Source organism: Anomalospiza imberbis, chromosome 8 (assembly GCF_031753505.1).
Source record: "Anomalospiza imberbis isolate Cuckoo-Finch-1a 21T00152 chromosome 8, ASM3175350v1, whole genome shotgun sequence".
NCBI classification, from domain to species: domain Eukaryota; kingdom Metazoa; phylum Chordata; class Aves; order Passeriformes; family Viduidae; genus Anomalospiza; species Anomalospiza imberbis.
The window spans coordinates 14,303,177-14,326,970 of NC_089688.1; the positions used below are offsets into that span (position 1 = coordinate 14,303,177).

Here is a 23,794-nt window from a genome sequence, read left to right on the forward strand (position 1 = left end):
AGAACTAAGAAGTTATACTTGAAGCATATCAAGTTTTTCAAAGCTAGATGCTTATTACCAGAGCAGAAATCAAGGCAGAATGCTCAGAAACAAAAGCTTTCAGACAGAATGAAGTCATATACAGAGACAATGGAGACAAATACTACACGGGTTGTTTAAGAGAGCAGAAGCTATGATTAGGAAGCTGTTCTAACTACAGAAGTTTATAGGTTCTTTCCAGTTTATTGATAAGAAGGAAGAGCTTTGTTACATTTAAAAGATTACACCCAAAAATCAGCAATAGGCAGTTTTGAGGGAGATCAAAGCAACCAGAAATATTCAGGTCAGAATAACTGACAAGGAGCTGTAGTAAGCACATGTATAGTTTAAGACACCAGCTATCGTTTCAGCCTCCACACACGATGACACTAGACCAGTGATGACATGACAGGATCACATGCCAGTAGATTCATTCCCAAATACTCTGTCAGATACCTAAGCCAGATTTCACAAGGTTGCTTAGATTCTACAACATAGTTAAGTATTTTCTCTGTACATGCCTCCCAAACTCTCAAGACAACTGCTAGTAAGAAGTCCACATCCTGGCAAAATGTTTATAAACAGGTAAGAAAAGCCAGAGCATTTCTCCTAGCAAAAACACACACACACATTCTTTAAAAAAAAAGGAGAGGGGGAGGGGGGAATACATAGATGGATGACATGCAATAATTTGAGATTAAGATTTTTCTCTAAGTTTTGGTGGTGATAATATTTGTGATCATCAGATCACATTGTGATCAACACAGGCTGGCCAAAAGCAACAGGGGTGAAGTGGACTAAGAAAATGCATCCATTGTTTGAGGGAAGGTGTACTAAGAACATCCTTCACTCTGCCACCTCAGTAAAGGTAGGACACGGAGATCCATATTGCAGCAAGGATACAAGGGTTATTGATGTGTTAGAAACCACGGAAGTGCCTGAGAATGGTCACACAGGCATTAGAACTGCTCCTCCCAAAAAGGCAGCAGGACTGAATCGCCCAACTTGAGAGCACCTACACCAACACACAGCATGGTCAACAAATAGGGGTAAATGGAAGCCATTGTGCAGCAAGAAAACTATGACATAGTGGGAGCCATGGTGGGATTACTCACACAACTGGAGTGCTAAAATGGATGGCTAGAAACCCTTCAGATGGGATAGGTGAGGAAGAAGAGGCAGTCGGGTAGCCTTGTATGTTTAGGACTGTTAAGCTTAATCACAGTGATGGAAGAGTTGAGTATTTCTGAGCAAGAATCAGAAGGAAGGGTGACAGGGCAGATAATCCTGGTGGGAATCTGCTATAGAGACTCAACCACAAGGAAGAGGCAGAGGAATTGTTCTATAAGCAGCTGGGGTTAGTCTCGTGATCACTAGCCCTTGTTCTTGAGGGGGACTTCAATTTACCAGATATCTGCTGGAAACACAGCACAGCAGAAGTGAAGCAGACTAGGAGGTTCCTGGAATGTATGGAATATAACTTCCTGATATAGCTGGTGAGTGAGCCAAAAGGGGAAGGTACTCAGCTGGACCTGCTGTGTGTGAACAGAGGACTGGGGGGTGATGTGATGACTGGAGGTCATCTTGCACACAGTGGTAATGAAATGCTTCTCTGTTTCTTGAAGAAATAGGGAAGGGGGGGCCAATCACCAGAACTGCTACCTTGGACTCCCACAGGGCAGACTTTGGCCTGTTTAGGATGCTGGTTGAGAAAGTCCCTTAGGATGCAGTTCTGCAAAGCAAAGGAGTCCACAAAGGCTAGACACACTGAAAGAAGGAAATTTTTAAAAATGCAAGAGCAGGCCATCCCCATGTGCTTCCAGATGTGCACGCAGAGAGAACCTGACTGGTTGAGCAGAGAGCTTTGTCTCAAGCTCAGGGAAAATGAGTCTATCACCTTTGGAAGAAGAGGGCAGGCAACACGAGGACTTCAAGGGTGTTGTGAGTTTTTGCAGGGACGGTATTAGAAGGGTCAAAGCACACCTAGAATGCAAACTGGCCACTGGCACACAAGACAAGAAAAAAATGTTGTTATTCTGTACCACCTACATAACCACTGGGGGTGAAAGTAAGGAATTCTCCACTTCCAAGAAAAGGGCATGGTTTTGGGTGGAGGTAAGAGTATTCAGAGGATCCACAGACATTTTTGTCCTTTTCCAGAGGAATGGGTGGCAAGCAGTGCAGTGCAATGCTGCTGGTCCTGACTGGAGGGTTGTGCACCATTTTTTTTCACTGTCTCCAGCTTGAAGGGGAAAAAATGTGGGGGGAGCAGTAGGTCACCTCTGATGTATTGAGCATTTTGCATGTAATCACCCTCTTTTATACACTGTTTTATTAGTACTGTTGCTCTTACTGTTCAATTTCTTATCTCATTACTATTTCCAGTAAATTGTTATCCCAACCCATAACCTCTGCATTTTGCCTGCCTCTATCACAGGAAGGAGTGGGGAGTGGCTGCATGGGGTTTAATTTCCAGCTGGGCTTAAACCCAGCCCAAACCTCATTCCAACAATGAGGAAAAGGCTGAGGTACTTCATGCCTTCTTTGCCTCAGTTCTTAACAGCAAGACCAGCTGTATTCAGGGTACCCAGCTCCCTGAGCAGGAAGACAGAAACAGGGAGCAGGATGAAGCCCCTGTGATCCACAAGAAAATGCTTAGTGACCTGTCATGCCACTTAAAACATCTACATGTCCACAGAGCCCAAGGGAACTGCTGGAAGAGCTCACTGAGTCACTCTTCACCATTTACCAGCAGTTCTGGTTAACCATAAAGGTCCCAGTTAGCAACTGTAAAACACATAAAAAGTGGCAGAAAGAGGATTTGGGGAACTACAGGTCTGTCAGCCTGACCTCTTGTGCCAGGGGAAGGTCACGGAGCAGATCATTTTGACTGACATCACATGGCCCATGCAGGACAACCAGGGAATCAGGTCCAGCCAGCTTGGGTTTATGAAAGGCAGATGCTGCCTGATTAACCTGATCTTCTTCTATGACAGGGTGACGCACCTGGAAGAGGAGGGAAAGGCTGTGGCTATGTTCTACTTGAGCTTTTCTCTTATCCTAAGTAGGGACAGGTTGAGAGGAAATGGCCTCAAGTTGCATCAAGGGAGGTTCACATTGCACCTTAGGAAAGCTTTCTTCACTGAGAGGGTTATGAAGCATTGGAACAGCTGCTCATGGGATTGGTAGAATTGCCATCTCTGGAAATGTGCAAAATACTTGTAAATGTGGCACCTGGGAACACTGTTTAGCAGCAACCATGGCAGTGCTGGGGTAACAGTTGGACTCAACGATCTCAAAGGTATTTTCCAACATGAACCATTCTATGATAAAGAACAAAAATCAAGAGACTCACCTTAAGCTGCAACACCTTAAGTAAATTGAGAAAATACTTGGCTAAATAAAAGCTGACATGTCTGTCACAAGAAGTTCTGACTGACATTAAAGAGTGTAAATTGTGCCTACATGTCTCATTTTAATCCCAGCAAGGCCCACCTCTCGGAAGGATGTGGCCAGACATCCAAGAGATTACTGTATAATATCCAGGTACTCTGGCAAGACTTTTGGGCTTCTCCTAACTAACATTTTCCCACAAATCACTTATTCAAGAAAGAAAATATATAGTCAATAGGAGGTAGCAATACTAGGATCAGTAGTGAATTTCTAAGTAACTGTACCTATTCAACACATCCCTTAGGGGCAAATTATGGACAATAATGGCAGCTTTTCCCATTGCAGGCACATCTAACTATAGTTCACCATTTTTCTTGGTCATTTTTGTCAAGACAGTACACTTAAGTATTATTTTTGTCAATAGCAGCCATCTATTACTTGAAAATCAGCTACAACTGAGACATCCAGTCTAAACAAGGCAGCCACCACAAAGTCAGGCAATGCATTCTTACATGGGAGCAGCAAGTAACTGCATTAGATCAGACTGCACACAAGAGAGCAACAGCACTGCCCATTTACATCTAAATAGCCAGCTGGAGCTGCCAGCAGTCAAGCCATGAAAACACATCAACATTCCAAATACCTGCAACTTTTACAAGTTAGATTTGGCATACTAACGAAAAAAAGTTGGGGAAGGAAAAAGATTTAAATATTCAACTGAAATCACAACAAATTCTGGAAACAAAATCCCCAAACAAGTAAAAACCTACCCCCATCCATGTGGCTGAACAAATTCTGAATTTGCATCAGTCAGAGGGAAGAAAGTACAATGTATTTGAGACAATGCACATCATATTCAAGATTTACAGAGAGGCTTTCAAGCTTATGGGTTTTTCTCCAACTTCTGATTTTTCTTTGCTTTTCGGAGAAGCATTAAGGAGAGCAGGACATTACAAATATTAAATAAACCCACTTTTAAAATTTTTACCTTAGAGAAATATCCAACTAAATGGCAGCCTTTCTCATCATTTTTTGTAAGGACATAGAAGAGGAATGGTTCAACATCATAATACAAGGTTTTGTGGTCCAGAAAGAGCTTAGCTAACAAACAAAGATTCTGACAATAAATTTTGCTCACATTTCCATCAACCTAGAAAAGCAAGACAGATGCAATTATTTCCATAGCACCAACAAGTTAGGACAAAACAACTTATTGAATCAATCATATCCTAGAAGGAAACATGAGCAGTATGGTGTTACAAGAAACAAACAAATAAAACACATCAAGATTCAAAAGAGAAATGCCCCAGTTTCTTCTTAAATAAGAATCCTCCAGTAGGTGCTAATTACTTTGCATTTTTAAGTAACCTCTGAGTATCTGGATTTATTAAACAAAGTAACTTCACCTTTTAGTTTTTCAAGACAGACTTACCTCTTTCATTTTATTCCTGGAATGAAAGTGAGTATGACTGGCAGATAACAAAAACGCACTAGTTAAAACTGCCTTAAATTGTGGTTTGCTAGAAGGCAGTGGAGTACAACAACTTTAAAAAAAAAAAAAAAAGCCCAAACAAAGAAGTGTATTATGTTGAGTTCTTAAGATATAAGGCAAATAAATGAGCAGCAAATTACATATCAATCACATAAATGTTTTGGATAAATTAGACAAGACAAAATTTCCATGCCAGGCTAAAATGCTTTTGAGTGAGAGAGGTAAATTTCCTGGCTAAATACTACAATTAGTCTAGGTATATTATGAGTGAAAAGAGTCAAGCTGTGATTCAGACAGCTACAGAAAAGCCAGACACAAATGCAGATTTCCTAGATCAATTAGGTACTTCCTGAAAGGCTCAGTCAAAGGCAACACATTTTTGAAATAATCTTAATAGAAAGGTTTGCTTGTACTGATGTTTTTGATAAAGACAGTTGATGTATTTCATTCAGAGAGAAACAAATGACAGGAACTGTGCAGAAAAAGAAACCATCTTCTATTCTAATTTGTTTTGAGTAAGAATCCTAGTTACAAATCTGAGCAAAACCCATCCTCTTGGATATATTTAGGGATTTTTAGGGAACTTCAGTAGTATAGCTGCATTAAGTGGATTGAAGAAAAAACATTCAATGAATAGCTACTGCTCCTTAAGGCATCAGGATAAACTTGTATACAGCTCTTAGGAGCCATCGAATAGGTCAAACTCTTCTAGCACACTCCATTGTCCAGATGCTTTTTATTACTTTTCACAATTATTAGCAAGTGTGCAAATTAAATGTGAACACTATGTAAGCAGAAATTACCACTGGCTAAGCTGTAAGCCTGAAAATGCAAATTATGCGAGCTGTCTTTTTTAGTAAGAACATTTGTACAGAAATGTAAAAAGACTTCTTAAATTTCAGGCAAACATGGCTTGTTCATCAGTTTTAAATGTGAGAAGCAGGGAAAGAGGGACAGCAAGCTCAAAAGGAAGCATCTGTCAAAAGTTGCTTGGCTACAGCATAATAGTAAGCTATGTCAAAGTCTGCTCTCAAATCTGTCAAAGTCATCCTCTGGGCAGAGGTACATAAATCACAGAACGCCAAACTTATTTCCATTTCTCTCAAAAACACAAAGCATGAAGGAAACCACAAACTCTTCATTCTGCCTAAAAGAAAATGGTTGCACAGAATTCTTGAAAGGATCTATGAAGAAGGACATCAACTAAGGACTAAGTTTCTACAGCAGACAGTGACAACTGACATTAACCTTTGAAATAAAAAGACCCAAACCAAGTACATTTATTTCAGAAAGCTTAACACAAGTGCTTACTGAAGCACCCAAAATAGACAAAGGGAACAAAAGCAGTGGAGAAAGAGCTGGGACATTGCTTTCACAATACTTTGTTTTCCATGTGTTTCTTGCAGCAATCCCCCACCTCATCATCACCTTTCTCAGTATTTTGCTGTACTTAACTTTATTTTCTTAAGAATTTTTCATTTACATGTTAGCAGTAGTTAATAACAATAAATGAGAAAGCACAATTTGCCTATTCTATGCTCCACAATTCTTAACACCTGCTAACAGAGAAAATCAAGTTATTTTAAACATCTAGGGCAATTTCATTCTTGATAGGAAAAGAGGTAAGTCTATTTACAACATAAGTCTTTTGCTGGCAGTTCTTCAATATTTATAAAAACTGCTCAAGTCAGGAAGGACACAATCTTGAAGCAAATAGTTATTTTTTCATAGCACAAGCATAACCAAAAAAAAAAAAAAACAAATACAAAGATCTTGTTCTAATTTACAAAAAGACTTCCAGACTGCATCTATCATTATTTGAACACATAATGGCAATGACGAAGCACAAAGGACATTTATATAATTTGAAAATACAAGTTTGAAGAAGAATGACATCTGCAATTAAAGAGAAATTATCAATACATGCATCTCAATAGCACTGTTAAGAAAAGAAATCCTAGTAACCCCACCAGTCTTTTCTGTTATTACAACCTGTAATAATGCTTGAGAAACTGGAACGTGAAAGTTAAGGCATAGTTTTAACTGCAGGTATGCTATTAGAAACAAAGAATTCTCTTGTCCAGGATATACATAAAACTTCATACTTAAAATAAGTCATCTCCCAAAAGAATAACATAGATTAATAAATCCAAAGTTGAGGTTGTGGGGTTTTTTATATCTCACAGCAAGTTTCTCAAACATCCAAAATTAAGGCAGAAGCACTCAGGAGATACATTTGTGATCTTAGAACACGCAAGAAGCTGCTTTACTTGCTTTTATACTTCAGGAGCACCTACATTATGATTAAACTTCTCCCTACACCCAAGACACTCAAGCAGCCAGAAATGAATGGGTGTAAAGGGGTTCTTTTGCTGAGAAGAGAAAGGCAACCCAATCCAAGCTGAGAACTGCAAAGGAAGCCCTAAGACTCATGCTAGTCAAGTATCTTAAAGAGCTTGGCTAAGGCATGAAGTACAAGTAAAGAATGAATCACAAAAGAACATGGCAGGGTAGGACAGAATTGGGAAGGTGGATTTGTTTTTGCAGTATAAGCAGAATCTTAACTTGCAGTATAAGAAGAATCTCCAAGGAAGTACTTAAGGATGTTAAAGTTTTCACTAGTTCTACAGCTAGTCTGTAACAGCTACAAACTGGTTATTTTCCAAAAGCTTATACTTTTGATACACCTACCTCAAATACTGAAAGGTCATTTCTCCTGTAGATTTCATTGGCTGGAGGATGAAACCAGCCACATTTCTCTGAGTGCCTTAACAAGATGTTTTTACTTTTCATGTATTTAAGACAGAATTCACACAGGTAAAGCTTTGGTAACCTGTAGGAAAATTAAGAAGATATTTTATACAAAAAGTTTGTTACATTCCATAAACAAAGTTACCACAAATGAAAAACCCTTTCCATTCACGTATAAGGTATCATATATAAGTGCTGCTAAAACATAACTAAATAAGTACATAGAGCATTAGAGTGAATGATTAAACATTCACACACTACTCATCAGAAAAGGAAAATAAGAAACAACAAGCTTCAATCAATCAATCAACCACAGTGAACCTAATTCAACAGAGTTGTGCTGTGGTCAGTTTGTGGTTCAGCCTCTGGCAGATCTCAGTTACTTCCCCCTTCCCACCCTTCACCCTAGCTTTTCCTGTGGTCTCCATCAAAATAAGCACACTGGAGTAATATTTCAGATTTCATCTTTCCTGTTCCTAATAAATATAAAGGAAGCACAAAGCAGGATACAGAGGATCTCCTTTTAATTTTCCTTATTTTGTTTCTGGGGAAGGCTTGGAGATGACTTTTCTTGCCACTGTTTTCCAAATACTTGGGCAAGACTCTGGCAGGATTTTACCCTCTCACCCCCTGCAAAACCATCACTTTATTACAGAAGCCAACCCAAAGAGTTCACATAAAGGCAAAACATCTCTCCATAGGCAACACAGACAAATACACTTCTCTGGGCAGGATCCAGTTCAGACTACATACAAGTAATCCGCATGCCCTGTGTTCTACATACCATCATAGACCACTCCCTTTGCTAATTTTTATGGCTACTTACCTTAATTTTCAAATTATTGAATCAGTGGAAGACTGCTCTAGAAATTAATTAGCCTGCAAAGTTTTAGAGCAAAGGACAATCTTTATCTGCTCTGAAGTTACTAGCACATCCTGGAATTACAGCCATGGTTTGCACTATTCCAGTATCCTAAGGAAGTTCATCAACAACATAAAAAGTAGCTTGAACTATTTGTTCAATGATGTAAGCCCACTGTACTCAACTGAAAGCCACAGTGCCTCCTACAGTGTCATCCCACTCTAGTCTCATACTAATAATTAGCCATCATTTTGCTTCTATCTGGCATTAATTTACTTGATGGACTAGGTAAGTCACCCTTTCACAATAAATTGAGGGAATAAAAAGCAAAACTGAAATAAAAAAATTAACACTACAAAACCAGTGGTTATAACAGGAAAGGGAAACACTCTCCACACTTTTTTAGCCCTTGATTTATATATGATGGATACATGACATATCCCTCATTCCCACCACACAAACAAAAGGCAGTTTAGACTAACACTGCGCAACAGGATTTTGGAACAGATCACGTTGCATGCTATAGTAGTAGAGCTTGATAAACATAACGTTCTGAATATCTTCCTGTGTGCCATAGAGACAACAGATTTATAAAACATTGATTTTCAGCACACACAAAACTCTGCAGAGATCTGCTGAGCACATGTACTAGTCCAGGCTCTCTGCCTGACTCCAAGGTACACCCTTGCAAAGACGGTCAGAAATGAGATGCTGTTGCCACAACTTGCCCACTTGTACTTCATTTATCTAGCATGACATCTTCCCTGGTCCTTAGAAAAAAGGAGTTTAACAAATCCTGGACCACAACCAAAAGCAATTTGTCTAAAGGGCCATAAGTCAGACATACCTCATTGCAACGGTGAAGAAAAAACAAACAAACAAAAAACAAACCAAAAATGCCCAGACAAAACCAAACAAATACGTGAAAACAAAACCAACAAAACCAAACCACAAAAATAAACCTTGAACAAAACCACACCAATACACGCTACACATTGACATTAATACTAGAAAAATGACTTTTTACTGCATCTTTGATTTAGAACTAGCTAAAAAGAATGACAAATCCTTATTCTCAGTTATAATTACAAAAGCATATTTACTTTTAAGGTTTTAAATTATAAACAGTTACAAAAGAGTAAAAATAAGTTGTAACATTCACATCAGAAAAAATGCCAAATACGTATGGCAATCTTGACAGCTTGCTACCTTGCATATTCCTGTGGGTAAGGTGAAGAGTACCAGGTCTGGATCTCATATTTTCCAAACTCAATCACTGAAGGGTATCGCCCACTTGTTTCACCAGTGTTTTTACACCCAATTTTCTGTCAGGTGCAATTAAAAAAAAAGTATTAGTTATAGAAAAGTGTAAGAAACTTTAGCTTTTTATAATCAGTTTCACCCACTGAAAGCACGAGAAACCTTAAGCATCCAAATCAGTTGCTCAAGCTCTTTATACCCTGACAGAGGACAGAGTTTGCAAACAGAAAATACCAACAGCAAAAGCTCAGCCAAATAAGAGGCACAACAGCCTCAAACTCTATTCTCCCACAGCACCTAGTGTGATGATGTCCCTGTAATTCTGGTGCAAACTCAAAGCTGTCCTTTTGTCAAAACAATGAGACAAAAGGTATCAGCTCAACCTTTCAAGAGTAACTGGAATTTACCTCAAAGAGTCAAGAATATGCTCACACTGATTTCAGCTATAATACTGCATTTAAGCTGATTAGAAAATGACTGCTAGGCTCTAAAGGGATGACAAAATATAAAACAGTAAGAAAGGTGCAGAAAAACAAGCAATTTCAATGTCAACTTTTAGAAACCTTACCACCTAACATTTTTAGGGACTGCATATGAAAGATTAAAAAAGCAAGTAGTGGGAACTATTTCCATGAGAAAACAGAAGTACAAGCTAATAATGAAATTGAATCTTTAAAATCAAATTGAATTTGTTGGTTAACACGCTGTGAATGAAGTCTGTAAAAGAGTCACTGCATAATGTTAGTTCCTGTACACTAAACCTGAAAAAAAACTGACATCCATTACTGAAAAAAGTACAACACACAGCATTTATGATGCCATTTTAAGAAAGCAGCAACTGAAACCTTACATTCACCCACCTTCTGAACCAGGTTCTCTCAAAGACACTGGTTTTTCATTTCACAGACACAGAAAAGTAAAAGTCTGGTTTCACTAGTCTGATTCAGCTCAAATATAATCACTGCTAGATAAAGTCTACAGTATTTAAACTCAAAGTGTGCTAACTCATCAGGTAAAATGAATTTATGGACTCACTAAACCTGGTTTTCTACCAAGCACTGTTTTCTGGGACCAACTTAGCTTTTCAGAATATCTGCTTTCTTTGCAGCAGAAAATCATTAGAGCAATATCCTCTCAGTCCTGACCAGGATATCAGCTACTTTTAAACTCTATGTTTGATCCTGTAGTCCTGTTTCCAAAATGCTCAAGTGTATCTTCCAAAATCTATCTCAAGTGTCACTTATCATCTGATCCATTCCAGCATGATGCCTCGTCTCCTATCTGCATATACAGTGTCTCTCAACTAGATTTCAGAGCAAGCATGACACATTAGATTAAAAGGAATATATCAGAAATTAAGATGAAGAGACTGAAAATTAACTCAGTTTTTATTTACAGAAATAACTACATTTTGTGCAATATGATTCTTACCTCCAGGGAAAGTTCTCGGGCCTGCTTAAACACTTCCAAATCCTCCTGTGTAACAGTGTCCTTGCTTCCCAACAGAAATACATCCGTATTTTCTTGTTTGATGCTTAGTTTGATTTCAGTATCTGTTATTTAAAACCAGCAAAAAGTTTATTCACAGACATGAAGGCTAAAGTGATATTACTAAACAGGACTGCAACTATGGCTGTTAAAAACTCCCCATTTTAACCAAATTTAGGATTACTAAGTAACAGAAGTGAACCCTTCACCCCAATTCTCTTGTAGCTTGCTGTGCACAAGCTATTTTTTGGTACTTGCTTGTCTGACTGTATAAGCCTTTATGGTCCAGTTCCGCTAAATTAGTTTTGAACCTCATGAAATGGAGTATATTTGATTGCTAGAACTATGCCACCTGATAAATTCCAGTATACTCTGGAAGGTAAAAAATAAACACAAGAGAAAAAAAGTTGCCCTTAAAACTTGAAGATTAATGCTAAGCTAAGTCTGCATTCAAACATTATAAATTAGAAGTATTTCTTTCTTAAATAAAAGTAATAAAAAGGTAGTTCACAGCAGTAGAGATCAAGTGTTGTGGAGACTGTAGTATGATGGAACTGTTCATGAAAAAGCAATGGAGCAGAGGGAAATGAATTGAAATGCCCACCGTTATAAGCACTGACAGCACACAATCATGATGACAGCACTACTGCCACAGGATCGGCAGGGAAGAACAAGGAAGTAGCATGACAAGTGGCTACTCATGCGGTACTACACAGCCATAAGCAACATTATGAAGGCATTTGGGGCTCCTAGTGTCACTACAGATGCAAAAAATAACAAAAAAGTGGTGTGGTATTAGTCAGGAAAAAAAAACCAACCAAAAATGTTTTGGAGATTTAGTCAGCATTAGATAAAAGGTCAAAGTTTTGTTGTTTTCGTATGAAAGTGAAGTAAGAACAAGAGAAATAGCTAAGACCTATGTGATAAGAATTTTGGTTTTGGACGGGACGCAGGTTTGGTTGGCGCTTCAACCTTTGCTTACCATCATCCTGATCAGGTTTAATCCTTCCGTCTGTCAAGCTCCCCTTCCCTGGTGAGGGGGTCCCCATCTGAGGGGTCATTTTATACTTTAATCTGCCTAGAATCCTGTGCTTTTTAAAGAAAGCTGTTCTCTTGAGGTGAGCAATTGCTTTAAAAGCATGTTCTCTAGACACACCCCATCCAGAGGCACAGGCATGAGACACAAACCTACTCCTAACCTCTTTCTTTCCATAGAAACAACTATTAGATGTTGATGTGGAAGATAATTCTGCTTTACTACACAAGTGCTTGTGGGGTGCATAGCTTGGGTGACTCTTTTTTCGAGACTGTTCATGAGTGGTAAAGATATGAGAGAGTCCATCAAAGAGTCCCTTCAGCTGACTGCTACTAGGAAGGCTGCTAAAGGAGGGTATGCTTGACTGACTGGAAGAACTTCGGGGAGAGTTAGAAGAAGTCAAAGTGCTGGATTTTTGAGAACTGAAGCTCTGACCAGAGATGGGGATTGGGAGTAGAAGTGAAGAAGGTGGAGGTTTTAGCTTTTGTGTGGTACCTGTAGCCAACACAAGAGAAGTGCATGACTGTTTCTGAGAGACCTTTTTCCTTGGACGATAGTGCTTTGAAAAGTCTATTATTTCACCTCGTGATCTGCGACCATCAGGTGATGGTGTAAAGAACTTAGTAAGGCCATCAATGAGACCTTTGGTTTTCTTGTTAACTTTAAGTGTAGAGGCAGATATGTAGGTGGAGGTGGTGGTGATTTTGGTGGTGGCACCAGGCCGAGTGGGGTCTGTTACAGGCAACCTGCTGCTTGAATCCTTCAGAGATGCAGCATGACCAGATGAAGGTGTGGTACAGACTTTAGTCTTTTGACCCCTACCAGGTGACCCCCTTCCTGTGAATGCATTCACGGATCCTTCATCACTGGTTACAGACCTATGCAAAAATTTGAAAAATAAAAATCAGCATTCAAAATCTTTACTGTCAAATAGCACTATAGTTTTTACAAGTTACCTGGGCCACTGTACTTAAAAATCCTTAAAGAAATTTAAAGACATATACACTTTGGAAATACATTTCACACTATGACATAACATCCATCTTTTATTTCCCCTTCTCCTTTTTGTTCCCCCTCCCCACTTACGTTTAAAAGACAGTCGACAAATTATATATAAAGTGCTGGCATAGCAAGATCTCCCATGTATAGAGCCTTTTCATATACTTTTAGGCATAGCCAAAGTGTGCCTCTTTGGAAAAAAATATCATTACGTTGTGTTTGTACAACAATTGCTCCATCACCATAGAGTTTATTGTACACACAGAGAAGATGAATGTTTTCAGTGTTAATATGATATCAAAACAGTTAACTTCAGACTGCATTTGCTTAAACTGTAGAGAAAGTCTATTAATCCTTTAAAGCAAACAGTCAATCTTCAAGAAACTGCTTTTTTTTCCCCCCACACTCTTGTTGGATTATGTAAAATGTGGTAGTAGAAGTTACCACCAAAGATCTAAAAGCCAAATGAGGTAGTTTATTAAGAGCATTACTACAAAACCAAAGAAACAGACTCTTTAGAAATTCAAAAATAGCAAAAAAACAAAAATAGGAAAGGAAAGAGCAAGATTAACCAAGCGCATTAGCGGAAAAAACATGAACTAACAAGGCCTAACATGGAAGGTGTTAGGAAAAACCAGAGTGGTGAATCTTACTTAAATGCTAGGAAGAAAAGGGGCATACTGAAAGCCAGCATTTGTGAGGTTTAACTGGTAATTCTGAGCCAGCAGAATTACAGGTTTAACTAGTTGCTAATAACTGAAAAGAGAAGCTACACTGCAGAGTAGTATATTGTAGCATACAGAAACAGAACTTTTGAAAATATCTGCAATAAAATAAATAGTTATCAGGACATACAATCAAATTACAAAGCCAAACACAGCTACACAGTTGTATCACATGCTTTCTTTCATTCATTTCTTACTTTGCAGCAGAAAGTTCTCTTCCACAGATTTTTTGCCCTCTAAATTGAGATACTGAAGTAATTAATTGCAACAGGTTCCTTCTAATTAGGGATTCAAAAGCCGAGGGCTACCATCTGCTTATTGACCTCCAAGGGCCCACCAGCTTAAGAACCAGCCCCTTCTCCACCCACACATCCTTAAATTTGGTTCGTTCCTAAGAGGCAACAAAACCAAGAACTTCTAAGTCTCTTGAATCCTTTGGCATCATACACTTAAGTCTATCACAAGACCTGTTCTCAGTGCCAGATGTGGTAACCACCAGCAGTGCTAGAGGCCAGCACACACCTGGTTTAAGTTAATCTCACACAGTAATTTGCCTGTGAAGAGCTTCCTACAGATGGTCAACAGGCAAAAAATTATTCCAGTACCACTGGACAGGTTTTCTTTGTACTATACAAGGACTAAATGGCATTGGCTAACCTTCCTGTATTTCATGTGACTACACACTTTTTATGTTTGACACTATTGTCTTCCATACCCCACAATCACTTTTAAATACGATTTCATGCCAAAGAGTGTCTCCTCTTATTCTATGTCTAGCCACTATTTTTCCAAAACAAGATTACTTTATATTTATACACGAGACACTGAAGTAATAGAAATGTGCTGGCAGTATTGCAAATATTTATTTTACAAAGTGCTTCCCAAGCACTCCTGTAACATGCTCCTGCAGCTCACATGCTACAAAGAAAACCTTTCTAAAAATGTTAATAATCTTCATATAATACTAAAAGAACTTCTGCATCCTTTAGTATGATGTTCACTTTAAAAGTTGCAGCTCAAAACCTCAAGAGCAAAACATAACAGGAAAACCCTCACAACATTTCCAACCCTTCTATTACATGTATGAGGAAGAAGGAGAAGCAGAATTAGTGTCTGGGGGTACATTGCCACTAAATCCATCCATTGGGAACCCAAACTAGACACACGTCTGCAGAACAGTAAGCTGGCAGGACTGTGTTACAACTGGTCCTGGTTCTGGTCAGGGCAGGGTTAATTTTTGCAGTAGCCAAGGGGAACATGTCCAGGACCCAGTGGTTATTCTGTACCACCTCTTGGGCAGGGAAAGGGACTTTGTTCCAGGGAGAAAGGGTTCTTTGCAGTCGGGTAAGCAGAGAGCAGCTTGGTAACACCATTCCAAATAATCACAATGTGAATTGTTCTGCCTGTCTTGTACACTTTGTTATTGGTACTGTAGTTGTTGCTGTTTGCTTTCTTCTTCCACTCCTGTTTCCAGCAACTTGTTCTTATCTCAGACTGGATCTTTACTTTTTGTGCCTTCAATTCTCTCCAGCCAGTGGTAGGGGGAAGCAAGAGAGCAGGGAGTCTCAGCAGTAGCACTAAGCTGGGGAGTATCACTCCTGAACCATAAGAGAGCCCTAACCTCCAGCTGAAGGTTTATGTGTTTTCAAAGAGTAAATAAAACCATTGGTACAACTAAAGCCCAAGGCATAGCTAGAGATATAGGGAATATTTTTTATTATGCACACAAAATGATATATAGAAAACTCAGTGACTTTCAAATTCTAAGCTATTTATTCAGGAGAAGAACTGAGAAGTACAAGGTTTCACCCAGTCTAGCAGCATGGTCTCACCAGCCAGTACAACTACATCTTTTACTTTCATGTAGTGTCATACTTTATTCCTGTCCTGAACTACTTTCATAGAGCAACATACGCTGAACTTCAGGACAAGAACCAAAAAGGCAAGATGAAAGATCCTGGCAGAGAGAAAGGCAAAAGAGAATACAGCAAGATGCACAGCATCAAGTAAATTAACTTGACTAGTGCACTATACTGCAAGTACTTTTCCTTCTATTTTCACATGTGGGCTCCACTGGCTTCAAAAATCCTTGTTTTGCAAAATGCAAAGTTTCACAGCAGCTCTCATGCAACTCTGAATAATACAAGACAGGTTTTTAGACTGTAGAGAAGAATGTCACAATGTAAAGAATGAGTAGTTGGTAGAGTCAGAAAGCTTTACAGCTGCTCAATTGACATAGCTAAATAGTTAAATAATGCTTAAACAGGGGGAAAAAGGTGTACTTGGATAGGAACACGCGATGAAGTGCAACATGCTACTGTAGCTGACACAGGATCTGTTTTCCTATTTAACACTCAGTGTAATATCAACTCAGTATTTGAACACTACTTAAACAGCCCTCTAACCAAGACTTACAATGTCTAACTACAGTGCTTCCTGGAAAGACAGATGCTAAAAAAAATTACAGCACGCTCTTGTTTTAGATAAACACAGTCCTGAGAAGCAAGAGGAATTGCCATCTCTTTTCCTAGTAACTGGTAGCAGGTTAACAGCAGAATTCAAGTAATAATCTTTTCCAGAGTACCACTGAAACCAGAACTTCTCTATTACTTGTATAGTTTGCATTTTGGAACAGGTTTTGTGAGCTGATATTAACTAACAAAGTAATTTTAATTCATTTTCCAAACAGCTCTTTGAGCAGAACGGTCTCTTGAGAGCTTGATATTATTCACTTTGTATTCTGTAGGTACTACAATTACTTGAAGCTATACTTGAAAGAAAGCTGTGGCATTTTCTATTATACAGAAGTTTATTTGGATCTGCTACAGGTACAATTTTTGATAAAAACTTACAGCATCTGAAAAATTAAGTTACAGTAATTTTTTTATCACCACCTGACATGACACCAAAAGCACCTACTATAATTTAGAAGTTATTGAACATTGGGCTGAGAGGCACATACAAAATCACTCGTCATCTATTTTCCCCAACTTGAAACAGAGTTAAAAACGGTGCTTAAACCTATATCAAACTCTTACCTGATTACATTCTCAGAAATATCTAAAGAAATAAAAAAACAAGAAAAACTTACAACATTCGTTGCTTTAATTTATTTTTCGGTCGTCCAATAGGTTTTGCGTATCGTCTCCTTATTTGCGCAGCTTTCTCATGAAGCAGCTTTCTCCCTTTCTTCTTTGGTCTACAGACCTGGCAAATCCACATCCCTATATAAAGGAAAAAGAGATTAGTTGTACACAGTTTATCTAATCTGTACTGCAGGTGTGTACCAAGATACATACCAAGTATGTACAAAGCCAGCAAATTATCTCTTGAACAGGACATAGGCAAAGGAAAGTGGACAAAAACGTGATCCATCTCTATCTATACTCTGAAATTTTTAAAAGCAAAGTGCTCATGGAGAGGGGGATACAAGAGGCAACAAGAATCACAGAAAAGATTATGAGCAATTATGTTCCTAGAAAAATTTCTGCTCTAGCTTCTCCCTCCTTATACTACCTAGATCTTTCTCAAGACAGAATTAAGACAGGGTAAAAAATTACATGCGTGCTACAAAGCCACTGAGGTAGAGCATGCTAAAGAATATACTATTTCACACCTAGGTATAATTGTTTTAATACACAACCTAAATTTAGCATCCTTTTAATATTAGATAGCCATGTCTAAACATTTATTGCACATAAGGTTGGGGTCTAGGAGGGGAGGAACTGAAGAAAGTCTATAATCTAACTTTAAGATTAAGTATGGAAAGCCATAAAGATGTAAAAATGAGAGGTGCCATAGGTCAAAAATCTAGAGATTAGAGAACCTGAAGACCCATGCATTTTGTTTAATTTGCCTGTTTTTCCAATTACTCCTACAAAGGGCATGAAGAAGAGTCTCTTCTATGTGTTCCAAGAACTTCTTTGTCAGTGTATATTTACCAAGCATTTAAACAGCCTTTCTAAAATTTCACCTTCAATAAACTGGGCAACAAATCATTACACAGTGAATTCATCTGGTCAACTATATGCAGACCTTTATTATTTTCCTGAGGAAAAAACCCCTCATATAATGGCAAATAATATTTCCTTTGATACGAAGGAAATTGTACTACTTATCACTGAAAAGAAAAACAAAAATAGCATGCTCGGCAGGTTTTGGTCACTTAATACAAGACTGCAAATTAAAGTATTTTCATGGAAAGGATTTTTAAGATCACCTTTTGGCATTCGGGATAATGGCGGGTCACAGCACTCCATGTGGAACCCTCTATCACAGGAGTCACAAAAAAGCATGTTATCCTGGGGGGGCAGGGATGAGGGGGTGGAGAAAAGGAAAAAAGACTTAATACAGCATTGCTTGAAGGTGTACATCAATTATTTGCATTTGGACATGTGCTAATTATAAAGCTACTATAAACAAAGAGAAGTCAAGTAACACTGAACAAGTCTAACTTACTGCATTTTTGCCTTGGATCCTACATGCACTGCATGTCTTGCATTCAATACACTGCCACCTCAATGCCTTCACATTTGTTGTTAACTCAGGACAGAATTTCAAACATGATGGATGTCCTAAAAAATACCAAAATGTTATTGAGAAGTTGAGATTTAAGACTGGTTAGATTGATTTTTGATATATTGGCAAATATACAGAATAATTGTCATGAAACCCATTTATGAAGACAGGTAGAAAATTGACTTTTACTGTAACTGACACCAGCGAATGGCCTGTGTAAGCACCTAAAACTGAACTTTTTATTTTTCACTGGGTTATTTCCATGGCATATTAAACTGTCATTGGTTCTGAAAAAAGTGTATTTATAAACTTGACCACATTCCCCTTTCACAGCAGTGCAAAATAAACAGAGGAAATCTTCAGATAAAACTGCATTAGTTATTTTCCTAACTATACTAAGTATCTACCAGAGAAACTGAAGAGCCAAACTATTATGCGGTTTTTTATTTCAACTTATTACTTAATTATAAGCAAAGAACAATTTCAGAGTAATAAAAAGGGGAAAAATGAATCTGGCAATTGGCATAAGGAAAACATATTGCAATACAAGGTTTAAAATTGAGGGGGTGGGTGTGGAATATTGAACTACCACCTCCCACAAAACACAAAAATTCCTTGGCAGGACCATCCTCTTTTCACAGTAGTCTTGAAGGCCTACATGACTTTCAATTAACATAAGATCAGGCAACTGAACACATCCAACACCTGAGGCAATACTGGCAGTGATTTTTTCATGTCTTCAACAACCTCAGAGCGTAGCCCTAATCCACAAAAGATAAAAGCACTGCTATATAGGAAGGGATAAGCATTCCCAGGGAAACACTTTATGACAGTATTATATTCAGAGATTATCTATCATGAACATAAGCACAGAAGTTGCCAGAGAGAAGAATCCCTGATGCCATGCTTCACTTATAGATGGCTGCAGCGATGTGGCATGCATCAAAGGTGCTTTCTTTTCACTGTCAGAGTTAGAATAGTGCTTTTTTCTAGGTAATGCTGTAGTTACAGTGATTCAGACTTTCTTCATCAACTGTTTCTCAGTCCAGGACTGAGCTAAAACACCACAAATAAAAATACAATCTAATCTATGAGCATTTGTTATTTTTGTCTTCTAATGGACTCAGACATGAATGGCAAAGACTGCTGGAATGCAAAAGCCAACCGAATAAGTGACAATTTCAGATTTTACTTCCCTTTATTATATTTATCCTAGGCTTAAACCACTTTATTATTAAACTTTCAAAGACAACTTGAATTGTGCATTTTCTCAAAATAAAATGCAGGGATATAATCTATTAGGAAAGAGCAATCAATAATATAATCAAAGTGTACTTTCAGAAAAATATTGAAAAAGCATAACCATTTGGTTCTTAGCATACAGTTTAAAATATACCAATACCAATATATTTTTTGTGGTTAAAATTGAGTATATACTTTCAAGAATGTGACAAATATACTATAACAGCAGAGATGAGTTCAATGAGATACTGTTCCCTTCAATGAAACCCCCTAGAGAGGCTGATATTAGTAATCAATATCACATAAAGACTTATTTTATCAACTATGACTTAACAACCCTATTAACACATTAAAGCGTAGTCATAAATCAATCACCTCCATGTAAGTATATTTAATTCCAGTTATCTACCCTGCACAGAAGTGATCTATTTCAAGGAGCAAGTAAGTTGCAGTTAAAACTGTAGATTTTAAATTTGTTTTTACATAAATAACTGTGATGTATAAACATATGGAACATCTATTCTCACTGGTTGGTAACCACTGCTTGAACAAATTAAGTGTAACTGTGTTACTTTGTATCTCTTATCTACCCATTGAACATTTCTCATTCAATCAATTACACAACTTAATACATTTCTTTAATTGCTAGATTTTATTATCAGATAAAAATTCAAGAAAAACATTCCACTGGTATTAAACATGCCTGCAATTCCAAATCCTTGAGCCACAAGTAACCATGACTGGAAGGGTGCAAATGGAAACCGTCACAACGGATTTGCATATTTTTTCACCGTCTTTTCTAAATTGACATAGCGCAAGTATAACAGTAACATGTATCGGGTAATACCTACCAGACATTAAGTGGGAATCAATAAGTTTCCATTTTAAAAGGAACTCTGTTGAACTACAGTCACAGCAGTTACACACAACATTGTGTAGCTTAACAGATTTCCATAGTCATTTGAAGTTACTGTGTTCTTCACTGATTTTACAGCTAGGTTTATTTTTAAATTTGAGAGCTGAAGGAAAACATGTTTTGGGCTTCCACATTTGCAGTATTTCAGCTCTAACTCATCTAAACTGAAATTAAAAACATACTATCTTCTCCATATCTAGAAACTGATAAAACTCCAAGAAGCTTCCAACACTAGTGTGAAGTGTTTAAACAGGTAATTTCTCCTAGTTCCACCATGTGACTTTCTTTTAAAACTCAGCAGCATAAATATTTTAATGTATCAAAAATGTTTACCAGATTACTAGAAATTTAGACCTTGACAAGCTGGAAAATTTCACCAGGAATATATACAGGCCTACTTTAAAATGAAACACTTCAAAATTCGTTCATCCATGTTAGAAATGGTTAAGATTTGTGATACACTGACTTGGCAGAAATAGGTGAGACCAGGAAGTTAAAAGTGAGGGTCTCATTCCTTTGTGATTGAAGGCAATTTCTTAAACCCGCCCACTTTTGTCTTCCTCACAAAAGCTGAGCCTTTTTTATTCATTAAAGGATTTGATGAAAAAGCTAGTCTTTTAAAAGTACAAGCGTTAGATCAGTGACTACAATTAAACACAGTGTTAAATTAGTTATGCTAATATCTCCAGTTATTTTAAACTTAAACATAAATGCTGGGAACTACTGTATAAGATAACTCCCCCCAAAAAACCCCTCAACTTGGGTCTGATGATCTTTTAGGTAGAAAGTGTTATTACTATTTAGGGAGACTTCAGCTATGAGCAGAGATGGTCAGTGCACCTGTCCAGGGGATGTACCAGTTTTTTTCTACCTGCAGGTTTCTTAGCAGTTCCTTTTATCCAACTAACCAATGTCCTTATACAGACAGCAATAAAGAAAAAAATTTCTATATTCCATTATTACTAAACCATATCCTAAATCTCATTTAGAAAGCGATCTCTGCCCAGTTCTTTCCAAATATTTTCTGTCCCTATTCCTTCTGACCTGAGTCCAGTGTCTGTAACTGCTCTCCAGCCTTCTCTACCCATCTTTATCAGAAACCCTCTTGCCTCCTCAGGATAACATACAATTGGAAAGGAGAATAAGCATAGGTATTCTACTTTTTGCTATTTTTGCCCCTTTTAAAAAACATTTATTATAATTCTCCAGTCACTCAATATTTTCCCTCCTCATTCTACAACTTCAAATCCTCATAAAAATCTGTCAGCAGCATCAATCTTTAATTGCTTCTGTACATCTTGTTTGAAAAAATAGAAGCAGAGTTCGATTCTAGTTCTCAAGTGTATTGATTTTTCAAAATCAAGAGATAGGGAAAAAGCAGGAGAAAAAAAAAAAAAAAAAAAAAAGCACAAAACCCAACCAAAACCAAGAGGAACTATGACCGCTTCTGTAATGGGATTTGTTTTCTCACATCTGACATCCCTCATCTTACTTCTTGAGAAAATCCTCTGTGCCAACTGACATAGCAGTGCACTTCATTTCTACTACCCAAATATTTTTCCTCCCAAATACCAGGAAAATGTGCAGCTAGTTATCCCGCTAGTTTCTGCTCTCAGAATGCAGAGGCACTACCTGAAAAGACAAAAGCGACTTGACACAAAAAGGGAAAACAGGCATGCCAGTAGTGGGCACTGCAATTTAATCTCTGATCAACTGAACAATTTGCTTGCTGTGCACAACATGCAATTTCTTTTCTATTTGTTAGACAGCAAGACTAGCTTTGAGATACACTGCAATGTGCAAAATTACAAATCCAATTACAATAAAACTCCACTTGAGTGAAGTTTTGTTATTTATAAATTGCACTGAAATTGGTTTTTATTTTAGTTAGGCATCAGTAGCTAAAGTTTAACCATCCAGCAAACTGATTGGCAGTCTCACCATTTCATTCCTTATTCTGATACATCTGAGGAACTAATTAAAGATAATTTAGTCTTAATGGGGCAGAGAGAATGTATCGGTGTTAATTCAAATAGAAGCTGATCCATGAAAGTCAAGGCTTCCAGTTCTAAAGTGTCTTAAGACCCACCAGGGAATTATTACACAACAGAAGAGTAGCTGATATCTAAACTCACCTGATAAATGTAAACTCTGTGCACCAGAGTCTAACCAAGTATTAATTTTGCAAATATCAGAAAACAGATTTGAAAACAGAGGAGACCTATAAACCACTAAAGGAGGACAATTTAAAATTTATGAGGTTTGCTGTTGCATACTGGTTTAAAAAAGTAATTTTCTTATTTCAGCGTGTAATAACTGGCTAAAATATAATAAAAAATACACTGGTTAAAATACAAAGCAACTATCAGGGTGGTAATTGACAAGGAGACAATCAACAACATATCCTGATTAACTGAAAACATGTTTTTATCCATACTGTTTTGTTTTTACTCAAGTACTGATGTAGCCTGTCCTGAGAACTGCCATAGCTACTGTCAGCATACCTACAAAATGATGATACTCATGGACTCCAGATGCACAGAATCACAGAATATCCAGAGCTGGAAGGGACCTAAAAGGATCATCAAGTCCAAATACTGGCCTTTCATAGGGCATCCCCAAGAGTCACAAAATGTGCCTTGAAAGCATTGTCCAAATGCTTCTTGAGCTTTGTCAGCCTTGGTGCAGTGACCAGTGCCCTGGGGAGCCTGTTCTAGTGCACAACCACCCTCTGGGTGAAGAAGGTTTTTCTAGACCTCCCCTGACAAGTTCAGGCTGTTGCCTCGGGCCCCAGCACTGGTCACCACAGAGAAGAGAAGCGCCTGCATTAGGAACAGCCACAGAGTCTGCAAGAGCTGCTGCAACACACAGGAGAAAGGTACATGCAATCAGTAGTGTCATTATCTTCTGCCTGACAAGTAACCATCTGTCCACCTCATGTGGTACGTTATCGAAAACATTATTCACACAATAATTTTATAAAAAAATGAACTGGATACACAAGATGTGCAGCAGCAAAGGCTGCTACATAGTCTTTATTACTATGATTATTCCTCAGCTTCCGAAATGTTACAAATCTGTGCAAGCAAAATTC

General features: G+C 37.9%; 1 protein-coding gene across 10 annotated transcripts in view; it reads right to left on the reverse strand.

Annotated features, from left to right (window-relative positions):
- KAT6B (lysine acetyltransferase 6B) overlaps window positions 1-23,794 on the reverse strand; it is a 121,484-nt gene that overhangs the window by 33,128 nt on the left and 64,562 nt on the right. For 6 of the 10 annotated variants that reach the window (XM_068198476.1, XM_068198475.1, XM_068198472.1 and 3 more), the window contains 8 exons: window positions 18,483-18,598; window positions 18,244-18,325; window positions 17,116-17,248; window positions 12,247-13,178; window positions 11,208-11,329; window positions 9,726-9,841; window positions 7,595-7,736; window positions 4,400-4,561 (listed from right to left, as the gene is read on the reverse strand). In XM_068198476.1, coding sequence (XP_068054577.1) covers window positions 4,400-4,561; window positions 7,595-7,736; window positions 9,726-9,841; window positions 11,208-11,329; window positions 12,247-13,178; window positions 17,116-17,248; window positions 18,244-18,325; window positions 18,483-18,598 — 1,805 coding nt within the window. Of the gene's footprint in view, window positions 1-4,399; window positions 4,562-7,594; window positions 7,737-9,725; window positions 9,842-11,207; window positions 11,330-12,246; window positions 13,179-17,115; window positions 17,249-18,243; window positions 18,326-18,482; window positions 18,599-23,794 lie in introns of those variants that run through there. The other 4 variants (XM_068198477.1, XM_068198480.1, XM_068198478.1 and 1 more) reach the window with 3 other exon arrangements.